Below are 22,481 nucleotides of genomic sequence, written 5' to 3'. Positions count from 1 at the left end.
TTTAAGATTTAAATTCCAAGAATTTTGTCAAGTTTCAATTTATTTTTAGGAATCCTCTGGGTCAACTACTTGCTCCAAGTGTAGAAATTTAGTTTTGCCACAGGTATTTCACTTATATAGTAGCACAGTTACTCTACAAATTGGTAGGTGCAAGCTGCTTTAAAATACGAGCCATTTAGCAGAAGTCAACTTTTAAGATGAAAAATAAGTTTGCTTTATATATTAAACTTTTCTAAAGCAATTGCCTATAATTAGTAATAGTGGTCTTGAGGAAATAACACTTTTGCATTTAGAAGTATTAATTAGTAATAGTGGTCTTGAGGAAACAACACTTTTGCATTTAGAAGTATTAATTAGTAATAGTGGTCTTGAGCAAATAACACTTTTGCATTTAGAAGTCTTTAAATTAAAGGATAATAAAATCATAAATATGATATTTTTTTGCTCTCCTGGGAGAGATTGTATTTATGAAGGAATTAATTATCTCAATCTGACACATTCAATTAATTTCTTCTCAGTTTCAGATAAAATAATTTTTACTTTTTATTTCTTTGATTCAAATTTGTAAGGTATCTAATAAGAAATAAAACGGGCAAGGTTGCTGTCCACGACATATCAGGCCAAACAACTAAGGATAACTACGGGGAAACCAATCTCTCCTTATCTGTCCAAACACCCAGGGAATTAGGTAATACACATCAGACAATCATCTTTTTGATTGCTCAACCTTTGTATGGAAGTGTTTGATAATGAATTGTGCCTGTTTAAGTTAAGGTATTTCCCAACTCTAACTGTTAATGTTGCGAATCTGACATAGTAGCAGTAGGAACCATTCTTATCGTCTTTAGTATTCTGATGCGGGTATTTGCTACTATATTATAACTTTTATTAATTTCTTAAATAAATAGCCAGGTATATAATTTAGATAGTTTTAGTAAGTTTAATGAAATTCCACAATTATTAAAATAATTTTAGATAATTTGTGACTATGGCTGTGAAACACCTGCCATAAATTATGATTTGGTCAACGGAAAATACTATCAGGAAACATTACTTATTATTTCAAGTACATAATAACTTTTTAGGAACTTTAAAGTTCAATATATCCATTTTATTGTAGGACAGAGTATGTTAGATTTTTATTTGTCTTTATCAGCAACATAAAAATCACTTTGATTAATATTTTAGCAATTTTATGCTGCCAAATATATTCAGAAGAAAAAAAAACTATGAAGAGTATACTATAAAATAATGAGTATTGTAATGCAGTATTTCTACGCTATAACTAGTGATGTAGCCTCAAGTAATGCGGGCAAGCTACTTAAAGTCCATGTTGAAACAGGTAAGACTCATTTTTCGCGTATTTAAAAAGAGCTCCACCATTAAAATGTTCATATCATATCTTTCATTTCTGTCCTTTATCAAGTAATCTATCCACAAAGAATTCTTCAACGGTTTTTTTAAACTCAAACCAGCTTTAACAAAATTAAAATATTCTCAATAATTGAATTTCCTTTTAGAATTTTTGAGTAATACATTCAGTGTTTACATGTGCTTAAACAAATATAACTTTTACTGAATAATATATTCTGAGTACTGTTTTTCCTTTAGGAGAAGTTATGACTTGGAATGAGGAGAATACGTACTGCTCAGAACCGGTTTTCATTCAAACTCCAGGTAAACCTGATAACTCTTATTCTCCAAAACAAGTTTTCTTAAAAACTCCAGATAAACCAGATAATTCTTATTCTTCAAAACAAGTTTTCTTTAAAAAACTCCTGGTAAACCAGAGAATACTTCTTCTTAAATACCAGTTTTCATACAAACCAGAAAATACTGGCAGATAAGTTTGTGTAGTGGGCCAAACCTATCATAGGATTGGCCCTAATAAATCTAACTTAACATAATCAGTCGATCTAATATCAATTTTGCTATGTGGTGCAATCCTGTGTTATAAAAAAATCTTATATTCATAAATAAAATAATACCTAAAAGATGTCAAATAAAATTTAAGCCAATTAAATGTATAATTAATAATTAATTTGCAATTATTATATTAAATATAGAGGATAGCTTTGTTGAATAAAAAAGATTCACCTAAACTACCTAAATACATGAAAAGAGGCAAAATGAAATTTGCCAAATGCCAAAAGAAAGATTTGTTAAGATATATAAATAGAGGAAATTTGATTATTTCAAAATATAGAATTCATTTGAGGAGACATTTTTTAAAAGTAAAACCTTATGTTGTTTTTCTTAAGTTTGTAATTTGAAGAAGAAGTGTCTATTTTTCAAACTAAAACTATAGTTGGTTATCTGCTACGTTTGTTAGTTAAAATCTCCAAATAGACCAAATAACATCTTTCGAAAAGAAGTTTCTTGCAATGCAGATTTTATTGAACTTCAAATAAAAGGTTACTACCTAAAAAATCTGAATAAATCATAGAAGATGAAATTATTCCATGATATTGCTATGGTTTTATGCAAACATTTTAACTCAAATCAAGTTTAGATCAATTTTATAAATGTAAGAAATTAAAATCAATTTGAAAACTAGCTTTGAATGATTAATTGACTTAAACTGTTTTTAAGAATACCTGAACCAATCCCTACATTGTCAATGGTCATAGCATATGTATTTCTATAAACTTGAATCCACAAATATAAATGCTACATTCTAAATTGTGCATTTATTCCCATATTTATATTTTATACATACATTTATGTGCAGTTTAGTTAAAAAACTTACTGGATATAGATTGAAACCCCCCTCTTCAAATAAAATTTTATAACATAACTATTTTGATTAAATGGTCGGGTTTGGAGTGTACATTAAAAAAGTCATTAATTTATTCTATTCCAATCAAAAGTAAAAATCAAATCAAGAAACCGCTACGAATCTAAATCAGCCTCGGCAGCCGTGCATCAGCTGCGATTAACCCTCAAATTTAAATCTGTCAGGATGATTTGAAAATTTTTAAAGAAACTGATTGTAATATTTGTGTTAGATTTAGACTTACAGCTGTTTTTGTAAGGATTACAAAATTTACTTTATTGAACACAATATTAATTATGTCATTTTTTTCATTGTGCGCTGGACCGATTTCAATGTAAAGCTTTCTTTAGACCCCTTTATTTTCTGGGTAAATTAACTACTAGTTAACGAAGTAACACTCATAAACTATGTATCTATCTATTAACACCTTTATATTAAATTTGTATCTACCGCATGCCCATTCATCCTGGTCGAACCAAAGCTTTATTTATTTAGATTTAAAGCCAGGGACAAGCTATTCAAAAAAATTATGATTAATAAATTAGGCTTCCCGTGTTGTTTGAATATAGTGTTAAAATTTTGGCTTAGTTAGCTTCTTTAGGCTTTTCTGACACTAGAAATCACTCCTTATGTCCCTTATGAGGCTATGAAAAATCTACTTTTAACACATATTTTGCGCTTTTTAATTTTTCTAAATATTTTATTTCGCATTCTTGTCAATGTTTTTTATTTGTATTTAGTTTCTATCAATTTAGCATTCAGGCTCTATGCCAGTGTATCTTTTTAGCATGGTTCAAAATTAGGATATTTTTAAAGGCTTGCATTTCGCAAACATATTTAGAATTTTCATCAAAATGGGGAAGGAAGAGTACAATCCCCCATTTAGAAAATGTAATAAAAATAAGTCAAGTAATGAAATAAATCAAATAAATGTCCATTCCATTTCTGATGTAAATGCATTAAAAACATCAATTAAAAATGGTTTTGAGTAAGGCTAGTTTGTATAGTGAATAGCATGCAATTGGAAAGTTTTAAAACCATTCCAAATACATATGTGTGTGTGCATCTATTCAGTTCTTTATTTATTCTGTTTATTATGGTATTCGCGGATTTTTGTATTTACATTCAAAAGTACATCTTGTTTGTTAGTACATCTCAGTCTAGCTGTTTGTTATAAAAATTGTCATAATTCTCAATTTATTGACGAATTCTGAATTAAAGGCGTTTTACCTCATAGTGCATGTTGAGCACAAATACCATCACCGTCGTCTTATTTTGAAGAAAAAAATTGTAATAGGAGGGAAAGTTTTCGTTTATTTGTTTATTACTTTAGATCGGGTTAGGTTAGATAATATTGGTTAGTAGTCCAGTAGGGTTAGGCTACCGCAAAAACTGACCTTGCAGGGTTAGGTTTCTCCTTCAGGGATTAGACATAGAAAATACTCTCTTGAATTTATTTCCAAAAATAATACGGTGGGGGTCATTGCTCTATAGGCAATTTTTGGGAAATTAACGAATCAAAGCATAAATTGATTCCAACCTGATAAGCTTACATGTTATTTGCAATACTTCATTGACAATCCCTGCATTTATTTGAAACATCTAATATAAGTAACATTTACATTTTTTGGTCAAGTAAAATATTAGCTTATTTTTTTGTTCTAGGTTCTACGATAGAAGACGATGGAGTTCTGCTGACTTCAATAATACGTGGCAAACCTGACGTCAAATTTGTGGGTAATTATTTACATTTGTAGATAATTATTTATATGCTTTTAAAACTAATCACAAAACAAAATGTTTAAAAGAAATAAAAAAAAACATTCAACTAGCTTCATTACCCTTCAAATCTATTGGATTTGCTTGGGTAAGAAAGACCAAGAAACTTTTTATTAATATTCAATGATACATATGAAGTGTAGGTGTAATGTAAAGTACAACACTTTTTTGTTAAGGTTTATTAGTGCTAGACGCTAAAACTCTGGTAGAGCTTGGACGAGCAGAATTTGAACTCCCAGGTCCTGTACCTAAACCTTTGCATGGATGCTTTCTACCCTCTTGGCAGTTTGATAAATAAAATATTTCAGTTTGTGCCTTTGTAACTAAATATTTTTAAATGACGCATTTCTTCAAGTATCCAGTATTAGCATTTATATAGTCTGCAACTCTCACATGCTTTTATTTCTTCGTTTATTCAGATTAAAATAGTTTCTTGGCTTTTACTTTTAGGTTTTTTCTCCTTATCATAATCTATTTAAATTTTCTTCTCCCCTTAATGTACCCACTTCATTATATATTTTTTTAAGTTTTTACCAAGTGTCAGAATTGCAATTTAAAAAAGTACTGAATAAAGGACATTTTTTCTTTGATATTAGCTTAATTTATTTTAATCTTTCAATTATATTTCTTTTAACATGATCTTTAGTTAAAGATTTTAATATTTTTAAAATTTTTACTTAACCCGGTTACTTTTAGTTCCTTATTTTTCCCGGTTAAAATATTTGTATAATTTATTATATTCTGTGATTTTATTTATTACTTTTTTAGGTTTTGTTTTAAAAATATAAATTATTGTATATTTTTAAACAACTAATCTATATTTTTCTATGTAAATTGTAAATATATTTATATTATTTTTTACTTTAAATATGATAAATTTTAACAGATTTTTGCTGCGCTGTTTGAACATAAAACTAATTAATGGTAAAACGAGTTAAAAATTGTATGGGGACACTATAATTAAAATCCATTGCCCTATCCTCCCTGAACATAAGTAGAATTGTAAACATATTATATAAATAAAGGTACTAAGAAAGAGAGGGAATGTCTGATTGAGCCAATAGGAGAATCGCATCGGAATTTACATTGGATCTCATTGGTTGAAATTATGTACACATTTTCCTACGAAGGCATGTTTTTTTTTCATTTCATACATACATAAAAGTCAGCTGTTAACAGTATATTTTCTTAGTAGAAAGCTTTGCGGAATCAGAATTAATTGCTCAAAAATTTCGTTTACAATTTGAAAGCTTGAAACAAAGTTGGATTCTTAAAAAAAAGTTAGGCTGGCAACTCGCTGGTGAGGCAAAATTATTTTTGTGAAAAATCCTCCAAAATCGAATAAAAAAATTTACAAAAATAAAATAAAATCTTAAGAAGGTTATTAACATATGATTTTGTTTAATTTTTGTAGATTTTTAATGTGCTTTTGGATGATTTTTCACAAAAATAATTTTGCCTCACTATCGAATAGCGAGTCTATCATTTTTTAAGAATCTACATCAGCTTGAGTCGAAAGTAAACAATACTTTTGTCTGCTAGGAATGTTCTCTCTTAGATTTGACGAAAAAAGGGTTCAGAATATTCTTCTACTCTTCTATTTCTATTATTATATATGTAGCTTGATTGTTTATTTGTTGTCAGAATAAAGGTACTAAGAAAGAGAGGGAATGTCTGATTGAGCCAATAGGAGAATCGCATCGGAATTTACATTGGATCTCATTGGTTGAAATTATGTACACATTTTCCTACGAAGGCATATTTTTTTTCATTTCATACATACATAAAAGTCAGCTATTAACAGTATATTTTCTTAGTAGAAAGCTTTGCGTAATCAGAATTAATTGCCCAAAAATTTCGTTTACAATTTGAAAGCTTGAAACAAAGTTGGATTCTTAAAAAAAAAGTTAGGCTGGCAACTCGCTGGTGAGGCAAAATTATTTTTGTGAAAAATCCTCCAAAATCGAATAAAAAAATTTACAAAAATGAAATAAAATCTTAAGAGGGTTATTAACATATGATTTTGTTTAATTTTTGTAGATTTTTAATGTGCTTTTGGATGATTTTTCACAAAAATAATTTTGCCTCACTATCGAATAGCGAGTCTATCATTTTTTAAGAATCCACATCAGCTTGAGTCGAAAGTAAACAATACTTTTGTCTGCTAGGAATGTTCTCTCTTAGATTTGACGAAAAAATGGTTCAGAATATTCTTCTACTCTTCTATTTCTATTGTTGTCAGTTGTCCTTTCCAACGCATTGGTCAAACCTAAGAAAAAGTTATGAATAAGACCCCTGATCTTATTATACTACACAAACAAATTTGCTCTTTTCTTTGACTTTCTTGTCTACAACTTTTTATGCACGCTTCGCAGTAGCTATCTTTGGTCTAATATATTTAAAAGGTCTTTCCTACTTTACTCTCCCCCCCCCCCAGTCATTAATATTTTTCTGTCCAAACAAACTGGATATTGGGTAACACGCAAATCATTCAGGGGTCTAAAGGGATAAAACAAGGGCCAATAAATTGGTGAACATCCACAATGATGATACACAAAATTACCCCTTCTGTAGATTACCATTAGTAGTCGAAACGTTTGGATTATAAACTTAACGAGCAACCGATCAAAATTCAATAAAAGCCAATGAATAAGAAAACTGAAAATAATTTCATACATTTATAATACATTTGTAAAAAATTATCCCATATTTGAATGTTGAGAGGTGTGCATAAGTTGATCCAAAGAAACTTTGCTTTTGGGACACAAGAGACTTTCCCACAGAAATATAGTTATTTGTAAATTAGCAACAAATAGAATATGATTATTTTCATTCGTTTCAGTAGCGCAGCTACAAAAAGAGAAAGATATAGTTGTATGTTCGTCCCCGGGACTGTACATTTAGATTTTAAATGTGATAACCTAAATCTAAGATACACTTATGGTTATGCTATATTTTGTTGTGATAGTCAAAATAAAACATCCAGGATTTGCTATTAAAACCTTTTCTGACCCCTTTTCCCTGAATACTACTAACCCCTCTTACTTTAACTATTACTTATTACGCTTTCTCAACCGTACCTAACTGTTATAGGATAATGTAAAGTTTCAAATCGGTAGGACAATTCTAACATGTCTAAATTAACTAAATGAGCTAACTGTCCGTGACGGACGGATCGACCCAAATTATAGAAAAGCTTCGTTTTTTAAAAAGCATTATAATATGTACGAACAATCAGAAGATCTACAATCTAGATATATCTTTAGAAAAAAACTTTAAAGTAAATAAAATGATGTTGGTAATTTTTCAGTATTATAAATATATTTACTTTATGATCCGAGAATGGTTGATAAATATACTTCACTTTGGACTCTGAGCAAAAATTTTTGGACAAAAAAATCAGATACTCTTTCAATTCTTTGATTGTGTAAATATTAATAAAGTATTGCATATATTTTTATTAAACCAGCTGCTGCCCCAGGGGCGTCCAAGCTTTTTATTTTGGGGGGGGTAAAATTTTTTTAAGGGGGTGGTAATTTGGTTTTGGGGGGGGTAAAATGGCGTTTTTTTACCCCCCCCAAAATTTTTACCCCGGGGGTAAAATTTGCTTGGGGGGGGTAATTACCCCCCCTGAAATCTGTTGGCAGGGGTAAAATTTGTTTACCCCCCCAAAAATTTACCCCTGGGGTAAAATTTTTGGGGGGGGGTAATTTAAATTTTATAAAAAATTGTGTATTAAAAATGCGCGCGAAGCGCGCAAAAATTTTTTTTGTTAGAGATTTTCTATTTTGGGGGGAGTATTTACCCCCCCAAAATGGTTTGGGGGGGTAAATACCCCCCCCAAAATCGTTGGGGGAGCCTACGGCACCCCCAAGGTAGGGGTAATTTTTTTTTGGGGGGGGTATTGTTCACAAGATTTTTGGGGTGCCAAATGGCCCATTACCCCCCCCCTTGGACGCCTATGTGCTGCCCCCTAGCATCTTGTAACCTAAATATATGAAAAGTAAGTGTAAGTGAGTAAATGGAGAACTCAATCGGTTAAGAGGTTAAATCGCTTCTAACAGATAAAAAACATGCTACTTTATATAAAAGAATTTTTACAAAAATAAAAAAATCCTTTTTAAAATGTAATTCAATTTTGAAGTCAAGAGGTAGGTTAAATAAATATAAATTAGAATCTCCCCTATTAAGTAAACATCTAAAAAAATATATATTTGCACTTTGTAAGACTACAGTGTTATAGAGGTAAATGATATCAATCATTGTGTTCACTTTAGTACAGGTCAAGATTTTCATATTGTATATTTGAGAATAAATAGAAATGGTTAAGGTTATCCAACCTTTTATATAGTTACATCACAACAGTTGCTCACTTAAACTATAAATACGGACCTTTCAATGTTATGGTTATGGAGTAGCTTTGCTACATTGTGGCGAAGAAAAAGGACCAACGTCAATAATATGTAGCAAAGATAAAAAAATCAAGGTTGGTCATAAAATAAGGATGCCAACATCCATAAAAGCAAAGCTCTAAAAATCCGAAGGTAGAACGGACGAACAATAACTCTTGTGAAGTGTCAGTACTCAATAAGCAAAACATTAAAGTTTCAAAAACTTATACATATATGGTAAAGACATTAATAGATAAACACTCTGAATTAAGATTAATGTCAATGCTGGAACAGTTTTTCTCTCATCACATTATTTGATTATTTAATTATTGTCTCATTTAGGACAATTTATGTAAGTAATAGTGGGACTAATTATGTTAATTATATATCTATTATACAGATTTAAGGTCATCTTAATTGCTATTATTTATGTGTCTAATGAAATTACTTGTACTACATCACAAATTACCGGATGCGCCCCTATTATCTAGGTAGGGCATCGTATTTTAAGGTGGAGGAGAAACAAGCAAAACAATCCAAGACTTGAATTTAAAAATGAAACAGCCTATAACTAAATGACCTGTGTGAAGCTGCCCTAAGATAAAGAACTCAATCTGTTCAGTGGTTTGCAAGATATTATCTTTAAAAATTACTTTTTTGTATAATGGATCTAAAGGGATAAGACAATGACCGATAAATTGATGTACATCACCAATGATGAAAAACAAAATTATCGCTTCTATAGATTAAGATTACCGGTTGAAATGTTTGAACACTCAACTTAATGAATCAACCAATCAAAATTCAATAAAAGTCTCCAAAGTTCTTAATCCAACGAATAATAAAAGCTCATTGTAATAAACATCCCATGCCCCCTTCGTCTGAACTATTCTATTTAGTACAGTCTAAATACATTATATTAGCATATTTATTTCACATTTGTAAATAATAAAATAAATAAAAGACATAATATTCATTTATTTTTTATAAAAGCAAACAGGGACTAGTCATATACTTTTTTTAAATGTAATTTGATGCTTATTTTCGGTTAGGTTTAATTAAGTAATGAGTGGTAGAGCCCCATATAGATAATGCCTCTCCGGGCTTTAAAAAAGCGTCTTTTTTTCAACAATTACCAACAAGGAAGATGATCAAAAATAGATTTGAGTAAAAGCACCGGCATACATTTTCATGAATTGTTGATTATCATTCCCTCTCCTAATAACACATTTTTCAACACAGTTTTATCTTATACTCAACAACCTATTGAAAAGTGATAGTGAGAGAGAGTAAAAAAGAGAGAGAGAGAGAGAGAGAGAGAGAGAGAGAGAGAGAGAGCAAGAGTGTTACAAATTATAGAGGAAAAAGGAAAAATAAGAAAAATAGATAGATAAAAAAAGAGAGGAACATTAAATGTAAAATAAAATATAAAGTAAAAAATGTATAAGTCATAGAAAAAGACAAAAAAAGATAGAAAGAGATATCATGGTAGTTACTATTAAAGAGAAAGAAAAAAATAGAGAGAGAAAAAGAGAATCATTAAAATAGAGAGAAAGAAGGAGAAAGAGAGAGAGAGAGAAGGAGAAAGAGAGAGAGGGAGAGGGAGAGAAACCAAAATAGTAAAATTTCAGGTAAAGGAAGGGGAATAAGGGTCACACTCTTGGGCAGGACAGGGTAAAACAAAAAGAGGATGGAAATATAATGGAGGCTGAGAGGGTGTTTAGAGGAGGGGAAGGAATAAGTTTGAAAAGAGATTATAAGAGTAAAAAGAGAAGGGCTAGGGGGGAAACCACTGGAGGGTGTCAGAAAATTAACATAGACATATTAACTGGAAAAAAATTGTAGGGAATATGAACTGATTAAAAACGAACATATTTATAGTTTTATTGGCGGAAATGTAATTAAACAATTTATTTGCTGATTTAATACTATGAGCAGTAAGTTAGTACTCTTATTTATCCCTCACAAAAAAATAAAACTATTTTTAGACTTTTAACTTAAAAATATAATTTACAGATTAATATTGTTTAGATTATTATTTTTTTTCCCTTTATCATTATATATTCTTTTAATGTTCTACATTTTCTTTATCTTTATACAAAAAGCATAAGTATATTATTTTTATAAGATACATCCCTTATGGAATAGCAAGGGTTGGTGCGCAAACTCAGAGTCATTTCTACCATTGCTCACTCTCTTAACCATTCACACACACACACACACTTACACACATACACTCATATAAACCTCAACAACTATACCACCCCCCCCCCCTCCCAACCCTCCTCCATATATCCCCCCAATTTAAACACTCCCTATTTCTCTCTGCTCTGCTACGCTCTTTAATAATCAGTTGTGCTTAATTTGTTGTTGCCTAAGGAGCCCATTTCACAACCTCAAAAATAGGGCGAAAGTTACAAAATTGTACATGCTTACAAATTAGCCTATAAAAATCGTGTTTTTGTTATTTCTAATATTTTTAGATCTCTTTGGCATCCTTAAGATCTTCATATATAATTTTTAAGTTAGCCTAAGAACAATATTAAGAGAGAAAACCTTTTGAAGAGCCTAAATTTGTATCTAATGTAAAGTGATGATGGTCTATTAGTATACGAGGGGAGTGAATAGCGGATTTTTACCAATTTATGCTGAAAGGATTGCCAGATAGGTGTATGATAATTAATGCTTTACTTTATATATGCAATTTATAATTTCTTTTAATATTTGATAACTTTATGTATAGTTCATAAAAGCCACTAAAGTTAATTTATCTATGAATTTTACTATGGAGATCTCAACATATTCAAATCTAATTAAATGTTTTTTTAAAGTCAAAGTGATTCAAATTCAATATTAATGTGTTTCACTACAAAATTGGCGAAAAGTTTTTAGTTATCTCAATTATTCCGTTTAAAATATGTAGTAATATGCAATATTTTTTAAAGCTTTTATATACAGAGGGATGGGAAACGATAATCAAATCAATCTACAACTCCTTTCTCCCCTAAAAAAGTATTTAAGCTCGATAGGCAGAATTTAATCCTTAAGAATTTATTGTTGTCTATCTCCTAAATTCTTGAATAAACAAAAAAAGTTGTTAAACATCATTCTTAAGTCAAACTGATGTTAATAGTATTCTATTAATAAAAAAATATCAAATACAACTTTTGACATTTAAATTACCGTTCTCATTTTTGATTAAATATAATTGAAACCAATCAAGGATGACACAATTAGAATCAGTAGAGAAATTCTAGAAATCAGAGAACCTAGTAATAGTGTCTAACTTTTTATCTTTGTGACGTAACAAAAATCCATCTCTTTTTTAGGGGTTTCCTTTCCCAACTCTCCTCTCATCCCTCGATTTTTGTTACGTCACAAAGATAAAATGTTAGACACTATTACTAGCTTCAAAAAAATTGATTAAAAAGAAGTTTCCTTTTTATGGACGTTCCTACAGTTCATTTCGTAATTATATAAATGCTATGCCTAAAAATTGTACCTATCAAATTGTCCTGGGAATAACCGTTTCATTAGTTTCATTAATCAAGTTAATACAAATAAATTATACAAATATTTATTGATACAAAATTTGACAAAAATATATACTTGCTACGCTCTCAAGAAAATTCTCATCCTGGTTTTAGAAAGATGGGACGCATTTAACATGATTTAAATTTTAATTTAGAATTATATTTTATGACCATATCACTACTTATTTAAAGAGTAACACACAAACAGACATATATTAATTTATTAATATTATTGAATCAATATCTTCTGTAATAATAAGTTGTACCAAAGTAATTTGTTTCACTGTAGACAATTCAAATTGAAAACGTCAGAACTTTGAATGAAATGTTCTATTTAGTGTCATATTCGTCAATAGGCTGGATTTGAATATACATAAATGGATATAGAAAATAAATGGATATTACGACAGGGGTTGCTAACAAGGACAACATTTATTGGTCAGTTCGTCCATCCAGTAGGAGGATGGGATGGGATAAAGGTGGTGGATTATTTTAATCAAACTACAAGTTTCACTTTGTTAGAGAGTACATGATAATCTGGTTTAAGATCCATGTAATAATAAATCAATTCATACATAGAATAAAGATCATATATGTATATTGTTTAAGACAATGAAAATAATGTTTAAACGCATGTTTTATCTGAAGGACAAACCATTTTGCCTATATGAATCAAATAATTATATTTCAATTGGAATACTGTATTCTTCTTGTACCTATTTTTTCAGCAAAAAGTATTTGTTTTCAATTTACTTTTCATGTCTAAATTCATTTGATGTTTATTTAACTTTAAAACAAGATGAACTAATTTTTTTAAAAAATACATTAACTTTAAAACTTAAATTTTTGAACACTTATAAATTATGACCAGAAAAGTACAATTTTAATTATAATATTTACAATAACTTTATAGACTGACAGACGAACAAAGAATAGAATACGCACAAACATTAAACAGTTATAGAGTATCTTCACTGCCAATAGGGAAAAATTTACATTATGTTAGTAATTAATTTAAATTTATCAATGAGTTGGTTTTTATTAGTGGTTTACATTTTTAATTGAAGCTTCTTTGATTTGGTTAACTTATTTGACTAAATTCTATGTAAGTTTTTTTTAATTTTGGTTTGTCCGTCCTTATTCTAGGATGTAATTTCCTAATCTTGTATATAATTTCTACTCCCTGGGTGTAATTTTTAACTAAACTTGTATATACTTCCATACTTCCTGGGTGTAATTTCTAACTATTCTTGTATATACTTACCTGCTCCCTGGGTGTAATTTTTAACTAATCTTGTATATATTTCCCTACTCCCTGGGTGTAATTTTTAACTAAACTTGTATATACTTCCATACTCCCTGGGTGTAATTTCTAACTATTCTTGTATATACCTACCTGCTCCCTGTGTGTAATTTCTAACTAATCTTGTATATACTTCCCTACTCCCTGGGTGTAATTTCTAACTAATCTTGTATATACTTCCCTGCTCTCTGTGTGTAATTTCTCCCTAATCTTGTATATACTTCCCTACTCCCTGGGTGTAATTTCTAACTAATCTTGTATATATTTCCCTACTCCCTGGGTGTAATTTCTAACTAATCTTGTATATACTTCCCTACTCCCTGGGTGTAATTTCTAACTAATCTTGTATAAACTTCCCTACTCCCTGGGTGTAATTTCTAACTAATCTTGTATATACTTCCCTACTCCCTGGGTGTAATTTCTAACTAATCTTGTATATATTTCCCTACTCCCTGGGTGTAATTTTTAATCAATCTTTCATATTCTTCCCTACTTCCTAATTTAATTTTTAACTAATCTTTTATATAATTCCCTACTTCCTGGGTGTAATTTCTAACTTATATTGTATATATTTCCCTACTCCCTGGGTGCAATTTTTAATCAATCTTTCATATACTTCCATGCTACCTAGGTTTAATTTTTAACTAATCTTTAATATAATTCCCTACTCCCTGGGTGTAATTTCTAACTAATCTTGTATATACTTCCCTACTCCCTGGGTGTAATTTCTAACTAATCTTGTATGTCAGATAAAACTATATGTGACAACTTCAAAGTGCTCATTCAAAAAAGTTAAAGATTGTACACATTAATAGCCTAATTATAATAAGTCCTTATTTGACACATTTAACCTTGATAGAATCGTTTTTTAATGTCTAGTTTAATTTTACAAATTAAAAAAAACATTTAAAATACTTTTATAAATTTCTAATAAGGTGAAGCTAGGTTACACACACACATACTTTTAAAATATAAAAAAAAGATAAAGTAGATGAATGATCAAGTGGCTAAGATTTAAAACCTGTGTATTGCATTCACACACTAGTTTGGAAACTACATGTATGTAATCTTCTGTAAGGAAACGTGGTGTGTGTGTGTGTGTTAGTGTTTGTGTGTGTGTGTGTGTGTGTGTTTGTCTAAAGAGAAGGATTTTAACGTAGGTTTTAGAGTGGGTTTTGCAGTAAAAGAAATATTAATACTGAAACTTTTTTCAAAAGCTTGATTGCCATAAACGTAACTAGAACCAAATTATTTAATTATTTTTGCCAGTCTTTTTCATCCGTCCTAGCATATATTCTAGTCAAATTTAAGAAGAACCATGACTTTACATATACATAAATTTTTAATTTTACCAAGGGCTATAAAGACAAATTTAAAGTAAGTAGGCTCTTATCACTTTTTTTCTACAACTTTTATTAACTGAACTTGATTCCTTTTACCTAGATTAGTGTTTGGTGTTCTAATGTATGTAGTATAGAATTTTAAATGAAGGATTTTTGGTTAGTTTTGAAACACAGAGAAAATTATTACCAAAAATAAATCTTTTTTTTTAATGATTTACTTAAAGTATAAAAAGCATGAAATTTATATAGTCATAGAAGTATATATGTATATCTAAATGCTAAAATAGGTTAACCTATAGGTAGTTGTAGGTAGATGATCAATTTTTTATGGGAAATAGATACACCTTTAGTATACTATCTTACAGAATGTGATCAATTTTTATATTTGATTCATTTATTAGAATTGTTATCCTTCAACTGGTAATGCAGGTTTTCCTCATAGCGGATAGACATTTAATAACTTTAAAATAGAAAATTTCTTTCTGATATACGTTTACAGCAATGACTCCGCCCTTAACATACAATCTTTGTGTAAGATCGCGCTAGTTATCATGTTATCTTTATATAAATGTAACAATCTCCTTTACAATAAAGCTTCTCTGAGGTCCTGGGAAGATTTATAACTCTTTTAAGGGAGGATAACCCTTTCACCCACATTTTTCTTTTTAAAACTAAAATTAAAAATGTGGAGGAGCGACTTCCATCACCTCAATTAACCCTAGAAGCCTCTAGAGGCGTAACCGTTAGTATACATATTGTAGATAGAAAGATATTAGAATACTGTGTTTTGTTTAAATTATTGTAAAACCCAAGAATGTCTAGAAGTATAAACTTTATTAACCTTGTAAATGTGAATAGGGTTCAGCCGGAAATTTGAACATTCAGAATTAATTTTAACAATTAAAGTAAGGGTTCGATTCTGATCAAATAATTTTTTCCAGTTTAAAAAAAAATTAAAAAGGTTTGTTTTTTACCTACTATTAGAGGTGATTTTCAAAACCAAATAATAGTTCATTTTTGAAACTGTACTTATGGATAAATTTGAAGGTCTATAGAGTCACTTGAAGTGGGATGTGGAGGGGGGGATTAAGTCCCCTCTTGACTTTAGGTTTTTTTCTAGGGGCCATTTTTCTTAGAAGGTTGGTGTAAGCTTCGCCAAAATAGTTATGAAGCTTTCTAGGATCCCTAAGAAGGTGTTACAGTAAAGGAGAACAATATCTAAGCGGTTGGTGAGATCTTTCGTTACATAAATCTTTGCATAAATCTAATAAAAATGTTGATCAATACAATCAAATTTTACGCAGTATAGTTTAACCGTTTGGCAGTACTAATTTTTTTCAATATTTTATTAGTTTTAATGGTATCAAATATACAAATTGAAAACAAAGTTTTTACAAAGTTACTTTTATTCAATATATATTTTTAAAATTAATGTAGGTATTCAAAATTCAATTTAATAGTTATTTTGACATTATCAGAAGTAAAAAAAATGATTATATTAATTTTTAGATATTTTAGTTGTCCTTGATTTTTTCAAAATATTTTCATCAAATTCATTATATTTGTCACAATACTAAGAATATTTAATATTTATATGTCTGTGTAAAATCTTTGGCACTGGAAAGTTTTTCCACGTGTATCTGTGTGGTTATGTGTATGTCTGTGTGTTGTGTTTGTGTGTGTAGTTGTTTGTGGGATATTTTGTAAGTAGATGTTTTTCTGTGTAGAAGTTAGGCAGCTCAAAGTTTTTAGTTGAATAGGAAATATAGATAATCTACTTAAAATATGTCCTGTGTTTACCTACTTGGAAGAATAGTATATTTATAGAGTTTATAGCACATAAGTTCCAACACTCTTTCAAAAGATGTTTATTTTGTAAGCCTCACTTCAATGAATAATGCCATTCTTGTTTAGCTAATTTCTTAAAGGACGAAACAATCATAAATATAAGAACTACATTTTAGTTTTTGTAAAAAAATATGAACTCGTTAAATGTTTTGTTAATGTCAAACTGACATTAATTAAGAGAATTAGAATCGTTTTAATGTTTTAAATATGACTTTATTTTAGGTTATTGGATTGTAAACAAAAAGCCTATATTACCTTTAGATATTAGATATACCATTTAGATATTTGAATATTTGAAGAATTGCTAATGATATTTATATTTTAATGCAATTCACTTAAAGATGAAGGTTTTATGTTAAGTTCTTATAATGTATAGTGGCGATTGTTTATTTGCTATGCACATATAATATAATGGAATGAAATATAATTTAAGTAAATGTAAATAGTATCAGCTGCCCGACTGTGTTAGTATGTGGGTTCTTTCTGAATTATTGATGTCACCCAACCAACCAGGAACCTCTACATACTAAATTTTACAACATAAATAATATTTTTCTTTTATCATCTGTCTATGAATATGAAAAAAAGATTCAAAATAAATCTTCCTAGCTATATTAACACATAAACGATGTCTGTCTGCCCGTCTACTATCCTGTCTGTTATTTCGTGTGTTGTATTTTTTCCATAAAAAAAAACACCTCCATCCAAAAAAAATATATTAAACATTTGGTATCTTTAGATAAAAATATGATTTTACAAAACTCTTTAATTTCAAAATAACAGCTGAATATTTAAATTATCAAACTTTATGATCGTATTTTAACTTCCCCTTCATACTTTAACCCTTACAGATCGGGGGGGGGGGTCATATTGACCCCCCCCTCTAGTTTTTTCAATGTCATTTTTTTTGTAGGTAAGATGGAGAGCTGTGACTTCATGACTTTTTAAGTTTAGTAATTATGCGTCGGCAAGAGTTGATTTTATTAAGATATCTGGTCTGTGTCGGTCGTGGTGTCCGGTCAAAGTCGGTTGGGTAGCACCAAAATTTAAAAAAAATTCTAAATAAATCTTAATTTCTACATTATGACTTTTGTGTATAAGGTAGAAACCTAAATTTTTTTTGGTGAATACTGAGATATCAATGACCTTATGAGAAAAGTGGTGTTATGACCGTTTGACCGACTTTATGACCGATTTTTGTCCGGCTTTTACTACAGACATATATCATGAATATCGTGGCTTCTATTACAGCTAGAGTCCTAAAATTTTTTTTGGTAAATTCTTGAGCAACAATAAACAGATAAAAATATTAGTTGGCGCCGCCAACCGCCGTTTTACCGCCGTAACCGCCGAAAATGGCGATTTCCGTTATTTGCCGTTTTTCGGCGATGATCAGAAAAAGTAATTTTTTTGTTATGAAAAATAAAAGTTCGTCCTAAAATTTGGTCATCCTAGCTGCAAAATTGGCCGCTCTACAGCTGTTTTAAAATTTGGCGGCTGGCCGCTAAAAAACGGCTAAGGAGCGGCCTGGCCGCTATGACTAGAAAAAGTAATTTTCTCTAAAAATACACATGAACCACCAGAAAAAAATTTTACGTCTTTATCTGTAACAGAAGCCGAGATAGAGGGGGGGGTCAATATGACCCCCCCCCCCCGATCTATTAAGGTGGGAATTGGGGCCCGATCTGTAAGGGTTAAATAGCTTTAAACAAGCCCTACAATGTTAAAGTTGGCCATTTTGTCAACAACAAAAAAAACTGATCCTAAGTCGTATAAACTTCCTGGGCATTTCTTTCTTTCAGACTTCTTTTTAAATTCAATGTTATTGGAAAAATGGAAATATTTTTGTCCCCAATACTTTCCTCCCGGTGTACCATCACACTCGTAGGAGGTATAATATCAAATTATTAAAGCCAAACATTAAATCCCTCAACTACAGAAACTTCTATATTTTGGGTGTGCATTCTTGGGAGGAAATCTCCCCCAAAAAAATATTAACTTTCCGTGGACCAGTAAGAAGCTTCAGTGTAAATTATAAACATATCGCTCAAGTTGTTAGCGAGATCATAATCTACAGACAGACAAACACTCAACCTTTAATATAATGGTTTTCCATTTATGATATGTATTTTGCGATTATGTAACACTTGTCGTATTGAATATACACGTCAGCGACCTCCCACTTACTTTTACAAATGTATTGATAGATAAAAGGATTTACATTTCATATAGAAGAGGTTCTTTTCAAAATTCCCAATTGTTTTTTTTTGCGAAATATTAATATTATTTTTATTGCCTTCTCTTTTTATAAATTTTGTAATCCTAGTCTATTTATTAACTACATTAAATATGTGGGTAATTGAAACCATATATTACATTATTTTTAGTTTACACATGACCCCCATAAATTTGTGTACAGAACTTGTGTGCAACATTTTTCCTGTTTAAATTTAGTGGCTTTTGTATGATGCATATCATCATGTGTACTCTAACTTTAGGGCAATTTTCACAAATATTATTATAGCATAATCACAGTTTATTTTAAGCCTATGTTGATTTATAAATCTGCTGTAATAAAAATGTGAGGATTATCATTAGAACCAACTTTAGTTTGCATGTTTGTTAATTGTATTGTCACTTATTAAAAGGAAAAGGCACAATATTCGAAAAACATAGTCTAATTGTAGTTAGATAAAAAAAATATCCCACTAAAATATCTTTCAACGTATAACAGTATTTAGGACTATATGACGAACAATTCCAGGAAATCTCAACTCAATCAGTCGATTCATTTAGACATAAAAAGTAGACTTTCCAAAAAAAATTAGACTCACCCAAACGGATCATCGATTTAGTTTAGCTATAAAAGAGGTTTTAGTGTAGACTTATTTGTCCTGAATTTTATTAAGTTACGTTTACCATTTATAACTAATTTAGTAACATACTATGTAGTACAAGAGGATTATTTTACCCATGTGATAGAGTAGCTGTGCTTAAACAAGTATAAACTGCAATGCATGGCATATACCATAACCTTGCAATTATACGGGCTATCAGAGCTTATAGGGATAGGACAACTGAATAAAGATTCGAGATTAATTTTTACAATTAAAATCAATAGTTATCAACAATTCATCATGATTTCTTTGTACCATAAAAGGCACTACATAATTACAAATATAGCTCTAAATTAATAGATTTATTGTACTATACAACAATAGGACAACATTTATAATTTTAGAGATGCCATGTACCTCATATTTCGGCAAGGGTTTAATTTAATATCATGCAATGTATATTTTAAGTAAACTACATTTAAAAAAAAAATATTAACTTTATAATTTAATTTTCCTAGTTTTATTGTGTAATGCATTCAATTTTTTAGTAACGAGTTTTGGTGAAGCTTTATTTTTAAAGCAACTCTATATATTGTATTAAAATGCAGATACTTTTGAAAAAAATCAGCTTTCACATTATAAAATTAATTCTAAATGATCCTTTGTAATGATTGAGAATAGATGTGACACAATTTTAATCAAAATGCATGCACTAATATCACCAGAGAATAAAAAGAATAGAAAGTAAGTAGGTAGAATAAAACCATACGGATTTTCAATAACAGAAAAAAATCTTGTTTTATATTTTAAAAAACATTTGCTGATTTTTTTATGTTATTGAATAAGAGATATAAGTTTTCCGGAATTTTAATATAGGGAGTAGATTTGAAATCTGCATCAAATTTTAAGGATTTTTTTATAAAATTCGTTTTTTGTAAAATTCTTTATCTAAAAGCGAAAATACATTTTAAGTTAATTAATTTTGACCAATAGGATAGGTGGATTTTAAACTACGTGCGCTCTAATTGGTTGCTTGATGTACGACATCCAATCAGAGCGCAGATTTTTTAAATCCACCAATCACAGATGCCAAAATTAATTAACTTAATTTGTATTTTCGCTTTTAGATAAAGAATTATACAAAAAACGAATTTTATAAAAAAAAATCTTTAAAATTTGATGCAGATTTCAAATCTACTCCCTACATTACAATTCCGGAAAACTTATATCTCTTACTATTGAATTTCATTAGTAGGACATTTATAATAAAGGCAATAAAAATTATATTAAATGCACATTTGTAACTGAAGATAAATGCTGCAAGTTTGATAAAGATTACCAATTATTAACTACCTATAATATATTCTAATCCAAAACAATCTGTGGGCATTTTGCATTAATTTCCCCGAACTATGTAAATATTAGAAAAACTTTGCTCTTTTTTCTTGGACAAGCGTAAATGCAACCTTCCTTCCTCTTTTGAGGGCAATTTCTAAGGGCTCTGTAAACTAGAAAATCTCAGTAGAATATTTGAGAATCTAAGTATTATACTTAAATGTTATTTACCATCAAAAAATAGCTTAGATTGAATACCGCAATAGAAGAACTTGTAAATTAGCCAAAAATAGTAAATATCGAATACTGGAATCATTATCTAATGATTTAGTTAAATATAGTCAAGTGACTAAATTAAAAATACAATATGTTCGACATTGATTAGAGTAAAACAATAAAGGGGGAAGAATTTAAAAAACTGTATGTCCCCACCCCGTGGACTCTGCACTGACTTTTAATTGGGTCTATCAGCCAATAGCATCATAAACATTAACATAGCAGAGTCGCTACTAAAGAGCAAAAAGCAATTTGCTAGCAGACAATAAAGGTCCCCAAGACATGGGCCAGGTAGTTGTCTGGGTTGTATTTTTATACTTATTACATTTATTTGATTTTGTTTGGCCTAAGAGAACATGTTATACAACCTTTTGTCCCTAATAAGTTTTTTATTATTATATCTTATAAGCAAAATAATATCCATAATTCTGAGAATATTAATGAATTTCGGCATTGCAAAAAAAAACAATGATTTCCACTTTTACATATCTTTACATCCCATGGTTGAGTCATGTTCACAATATAATTGAAAAAACTTTGGTCAACATTCAAAAGATTTTTGTGTAAGTTGTTAGAATAGGCAAACTTGGACACACAGCTGTAAAAATAAAAAAAGTCATAAAATTGAAAGAGAACAATTTTGGAAATAATGCATTCTTTTCATCTTAAAGGAATACAAGCTTAGAAATGCATTTAGTTTTTTTAAGAATTATAATCATAATTTAGTGGTTATACATTAATATATTTAGAATATTGAAATAAAAATTCTCTAAACTAAATGATAATTGTTAAACTGATACTGAAGATAAGAAGGCTTTTAAAGAAAGGGCCAAGTAAATTCTATAATCAACATTTATATTTTTTCATTTGAATTATAGAAAAGTTTGCTACTTTAAATATATTATATTTTTAAGCCATTGTATAAAGACAAATCAATTAAAATTTTATGTTTATCTAGAATACAAAAATAGAATAGAATAGACCTTTTATCTATTTTTATTTTATGCTGACATTTTATCTTTATCCTTCCCCTACAATACACAACACGTCAATCAAGGAT

The 22,481-nt window shown here is 29.5% G+C and overlaps 1 protein-coding gene across 1 annotated transcript in view; it reads left to right on the top strand.

Annotated features, from left to right (window-relative positions):
- Positions 1-5,062, top strand: part of LOC145315133 (carotenoid isomerooxygenase-like) — a 34,872-nt gene extending 29,810 nt beyond the window's left edge. The window contains exons 13-18 of the mRNA XM_080155180.1: positions 50-103; positions 976-1,044; positions 1,270-1,342; positions 1,612-1,677; positions 4,442-4,513; positions 4,732-5,062. Of these exons, the coding sequence (XP_080011306.1) occupies positions 50-103; positions 976-1,044; positions 1,270-1,342; positions 1,612-1,677; positions 4,442-4,513; positions 4,732-4,853 (456 nt within the window). The 3' untranslated portion in view covers positions 4,854-5,062. The remainder of the gene's footprint in view (positions 1-49; positions 104-975; positions 1,045-1,269; positions 1,343-1,611; positions 1,678-4,441; positions 4,514-4,731) is intronic.
- Positions 5,063-22,481: the final 17,419 nt, after the last annotated feature.

This window comes from Acartia tonsa, chromosome 3 (genome assembly GCF_053477335.1).
Source record: "Acartia tonsa isolate MP-2025a chromosome 3, ASM5347733v1, whole genome shotgun sequence".
NCBI classification, from domain to species: Eukaryota; Metazoa; Arthropoda; class Copepoda; order Calanoida; family Acartiidae; genus Acartia; species Acartia tonsa.
The sequence above is the reverse complement of the archived record's forward strand: the minus strand, read 5'-3'. Positions and strand labels throughout refer to the sequence as shown.